At 59.3% G+C, this 4,873-nt stretch overlaps 1 protein-coding gene across 1 annotated transcript in view; it reads left to right on the top strand.

Annotated features, from left to right (window-relative positions):
- Nucleotides 1–248: 248 nt before the first annotated feature.
- ADORA1 (adenosine A1 receptor) overlaps nt 249–4,873 on the top strand; it is a 28,418-nt gene continuing 23,793 nt past the window's right edge. Inside the window, exon 1 of the mRNA XM_009281858.1 lies at nt 249–589. Coding sequence (XP_009280133.1) covers nt 249–589 — 341 coding nt within the window. The remainder of the gene's footprint in view (nt 590–4,873) is intronic.

Here is a 4,873-nt window from a genome sequence, read left to right as displayed (position 1 = left end):
CTCTCCCCGCAGCTCCCGGCGCGGCTGCGAAGCGGGATGGAGGTGGGTGCAGGATGAGCCCCGGGGAGGGGGGGGCCGGAGCCCCAGGGGACGGCACAGACAGGAGAGGGGTTTTCTTTTCCCACCCCCCCGCACAGGGTCCATCCCGGCTCGCAGCGCAGTTGACGATTCCAGTTGCTGACCGCCTCCCTGTGCGTTTGCAGGTGACCGAGGGACCCCAGCGTGAGCGGGGAGGGGACCGGAGCATCATGACACACTCTGTCTCAGCCTTCCAGGCTGCCTACATCTCCATCGAAGTCCTCATCGCTTTGGTGTCCGTGCCGGGGAATATCCTGGTCATTTGGGCTGTGAAGATGAACCAGGCGCTGCGGGATGCCACTTTCTGCTTCATCGTCTCGCTGGCGGTGGCCGACGTGGCCGTGGGGGCCCTGGTCATCCCCCTGGCCATCATCATCAACATCGGACCACAGACGGAGTTTTACAGCTGCCTCATGGTGGCCTGTCCCGTCCTCATCCTCACCGAGAGCTCCATCCTGGCACTCCTGGCCATAGCCGTGGATCGATACCTGCGGGTGAAGATCCCTGTCAGGTAGGAAAATGTGTTGGGATGGGCTCTGCGGTGGCTGCTGCAAGTGTTAAAAGGGAGCAAGGATGCCCCAAACTCTTGGAGAAGCACTGGGAGTAAGATCTTCCTCCATGCTGCCAGCCTGGGCACATCTGGCCGCAGCAGCAATCGGGGCAGGCTGGGCTGGGGGGGGTCCCAGAGCCTCCGGCAGCTTCGCTTGGGGGTTCAGGGGGGTGCTGGGTGTGCAGGAAAAGCTTGCATTGTGGCAGCCGGCAGGCAGGGCAGGGCAGCCCCTCCCAGGGTCCCCATGGCCGGAACAAAGTGTGTCCCACCACACATGAGAGAGCACGGGTGCTTCAAGGAGTGGAAAGGGGATGGCAGATTTGTCTTCAGCCCAGGTTTTCCCTTGCCATGGGGAGCCCAGGAGCCCGGGGGTGATAACCTGCTTGCTCATGGACATGTGGGACACAGCTTTGAGGTTTTGAGGGACCAGAGGTGACAGCCCAGCATGTCTTATGGGGCAGGCTCACCCAGGAGAGACCCCTGGCTATGGGGCTGCCCCACAAATGACTCCTCTCCCTGTTTTTCCCCTTCTCATCATTTGTATCTGTTATCAAAGCCAAGCCCATAGCAAGTACAGTGGGGCATAAATGAGGGGGACCTGTATTTGAACTCTGCTGCTCCAGGAGGAGATATTTAACCACCTCGTGGCCAGCTCTCTCCCCACCGGTGCTGCAGCCCCTGGGGCTGGGGGGAGGCAGCCGTGGGGCCGGGCTGCTGCAGTGGGACTGGGGGGTGTCAGTGGGGCTAGAAGGGGATGTGACACCCGGCGCTGGTGCCGCTCAAGTGCAGTCTGCGTGTCCCAGCTCAGCCCCCCACTGTGCAGTCGCTGTCGCTGGTCCCCCTTGCTCTGTCCGAAGACATGCCCGGGCTGCAGGGACACCTTTGTCGGGCTCGTCAGCTCTGGGAAGGCTCCTGCTGCTGAGAGCATTGCTGGAAAACTCAGCCCAGACAGGATGGCTGAGCACACACCCAGCTCGTGTCACCCCACTGACCCCTTTGCAGTTCAGACACGGGCTCCAGCCCCTTTGCTGGAGGGGTCCATGATCCTTCATCAGCAGAAAGACCCCCCAAAAGGGACCCAACCCCCTGTGTTAGGTGCTGCCCAGACCCCAACGGGTATAGGACCCTTCCCGGGGCAGGAATCGCCTTCCTGTACAGGGAAACAGGGACAGGAGGCACCTGCGTCAGGATCAACTGACTGCTCCGGAGTGCTCGGTATCCCCAGGTCCACTGGATCAGGCCAGAGATCTGTTGCTTTGGGGTTTTTCCTGCAGCCATGGCCAGCAGAGACTGCTTGGTGAAGGAGCGTAAGGTGGGGGGGGACACAGGATAAAACCACAGTCCCTGCCCACCCCGTCCCTGCCACAGGCGATCTCGCAGGCTGTTCCCAACTTCCTCCTTAAGTGTGATTTTCCCAGCCTGAAAAACCCTCGTCTTCCAGCCCGTCAGTGTAACTGAAGTGATTCTCACCCTGTCATTGCTCTCGGTACTTTTTTGGTCCTCCTGCATCCCCTGTGAGGTGGGGATGGGTTCAGGTGTGGGAGGACTGCGGCTTTATACATAGCAACGCTGCCTAGCTCTCATCAGTCATTTTTCTAAAAAACCCAGTCTTTTTTCCTCCCTTGTTGCCTCTGAGCATCAAATAGGGCTTTTTGGGGAGATTTCTGCCCTGAGCCCAGGAGCTTTCCTGGGAGCAATATTAAGTTAGAGCCCCTCCTCATCCTGCATATAGTTTGGGTGGGTTTTTCTCATGCAATATCGACCCCGAATTTTGTTGTCCTGTTTTGTGCCCGATTTCTCAGCGTCGTGAGATTTTCCTCTGGCTTTTTGTAGCATACTTTAACATTGAAAGGCTTCATAGCCTCAACAAGAAGGGTTTGGCTTTGCCAGCTCTCCTGTTCGCTTATCCCTGGATGTTTCCTTCTTTCCCTGGTGTGAATTCCTGGCAGTTGGCAAATGCGGTGATTTTAGGTGATTTTTGTGCCCTAGAGACAGCAACAGCAAAACAACATTGTAGATCGCAAATAGGACAGAAAACGCCACTAAAGAATATTCCCTGAATCTGAAGTGCCTCAAGTTTCTCCCAACCTGTTGCTAGATGCTAAAAGATGATACTGAAAACATTTTTACAGCGCTGACAGCTCGAATCGCAGCTTCGTGGTGTCGTTCCTCACTGCGACGCCAAACCCACCGGTGTGCAAATTGGTGCTGGGTGCTGAGAGCCTGCGACACCTCGGCAGGGCTTGTGTCACCGGCGAGAAACATGTGGCCACTCGTGCCTGGGAGACCTCAGGGAGAGCTGCTAACATCCCCGGAGGTCCACAGGCAGCGATGGCATCCAGTCCCGGGCAGTGATGGCATTCCCACAGAGATTTGTAGGCAGGTGGGGAGCGATGCGGGGGGATCTCTGCCTCGGCCACATCCCTAGGGCAGCCAGGACATGGAGCGGGGACAACCCCTCTGGCACGTGGCCAGCCAGCATCAGGCACAGAGGGGACAGGGTCAGCAGACAGCGTGCACGCCACGGCCCGCTCCTGTGCCAAAGAAAGTCCCCAGATAAGCCTGGCACAGGGTGGATGCTTGCCTGCATGACCCACACGTGGCCTGGTGTAGCCGAGGGGGTCTCATGGGCTGTCGTGCACAGGGATCCCCCACATCCCCGGCCCCGCTATCCGCTCGCAGGCAGCCTTGGCTCTGCCGAGGCTCAGGGAGACGAGACAGCAGGGAAGGGAAATGCATTTCATAGAGGCAGCCGACAGGGACTGGGAGCAGCAAGGAGGGAGGGTCCGTGTGCATCCCTGCTCCATCCTCGTGCCAACCACCCCGCAAATGCCATCTCTCCTCGGGGGTCCCCAGCGAGTCACCACTTGCATTTTGGGTTCCATGAAGGGGTGTGCAAGGGTTTCCAAGTCCCTGTCATGTACTGGCCAATTGGGGTGAGAATCCAATGGGACTGTTGGCTGGGAAGAGTTGTCTGAAGGAGAAGCAAAGTCACTACTGGACTTTCCAGGCTTTCTATTTAATTAGGCAGAGCCGGGACTGGAACCGCAGCTTGGCAGGGAGGGGGGGAACATGGTGCATCACAGCCCGGCTCCGACTCCTGGCTGCCCAGGCACACCCCTGCCCTGGGGGCTGCGAGCCTGGGGGAACAACCTACAGGTTTGCTCCTTCTACCAGCAAACACGTGGACCCGTCTGCTGCCCATGCACCCAGCCGGAGAGCGAGCCCTGCCGGGGGGGAGATCCGGAGCTTTGCAGCCCCGGTGGTGGGTGTTTGCTGGCAGCATGTCTTGAGCAAATGGTGCCCTGAGACATTTGTAATGTGTCTCAGGATGGCAGCAGGAGATGCCCAAGTGTCATCCGATGCGACAACTTGGGCATCCTCCTTGCTCCCATGGCCGTGTTTCCCATGGACACAGAAACACAGAGGAATGTGGGCCACTCATGCAAGGTGGAGGCAGATTTTGCGGGATGGAGAGGGGTCTTGCATGGCTCTGAGTTAGCATCTCCTTCCTCCTGCTCTTAGAGGTAAACCCAGTGCACACCCAGCATGGTCAGGGGACCGGGATATCCCACTGAACCCTCTCCCTCTGCCCCAAACCCCTGGGTAGCATCCCTCCTGGCTGAGGGTCTGAAGGATGCTGCCTCCCCCCAAGGGGTCTTTTCTTGAGTATGGAGGGATGCAAGAGCATCGCTTGGGTTGAGCAGGCTGGAGCAGAGGGTACCATGCTCCCCAGCCTCCACAGGAACCATTCTAAACAGCTGGAAACCACCTAAAATAGGTTTGCTGCCTTCATGCTGGTGGAAAAGCTCTCATCTCCCGTCTCGCATGCTTCCTCCCCACCCCACGGCAAGGCAGGACCCCCGTCCTGTCATCCCCCCTAGCTGGGCGCAGCAGGGTCCCCCAGCCCAGCCCAAACTTCCCTCTTACAGCTGCACTCAGGGAAGATGAAACAAGTTCAAAGGGAGGGGAAGCAGCTGGCTGAGAGCGTCCGGCAGGAACCAGCCCCTCGGCAACTCCGTGGCGGCGGTTTGGCGGCAGGATGCTGGAGGGCCCCCTAGCTGGGCGCAGCAGGGTCCCCCAGCCCAGCCCAAACTTCCCTCTTACAGCTGCACTCAGGGAAGATGTTCAAAGGTCAAAGGGAGGGGAAGCAGCTGGCTGAGAGCGTCCGGCAGCCCCTCGGCACTCGGCAACTCCGTGGCGGCGGGTTGGCGGGCGGGTGGCGGGGGGGGGGGGTGGGGGGGG

This window comes from Aptenodytes forsteri, unplaced genomic scaffold (genome assembly GCF_000699145.1).
Source record: "Aptenodytes forsteri isolate BGI_AS27 unplaced genomic scaffold, ASM69914v1 Scaffold213, whole genome shotgun sequence".
Lineage (NCBI taxonomy): Eukaryota > Metazoa > Chordata > Aves > Sphenisciformes > Spheniscidae > Aptenodytes > Aptenodytes forsteri.
This window is presented reverse-complemented; position numbering and strand designations above follow the sequence as displayed.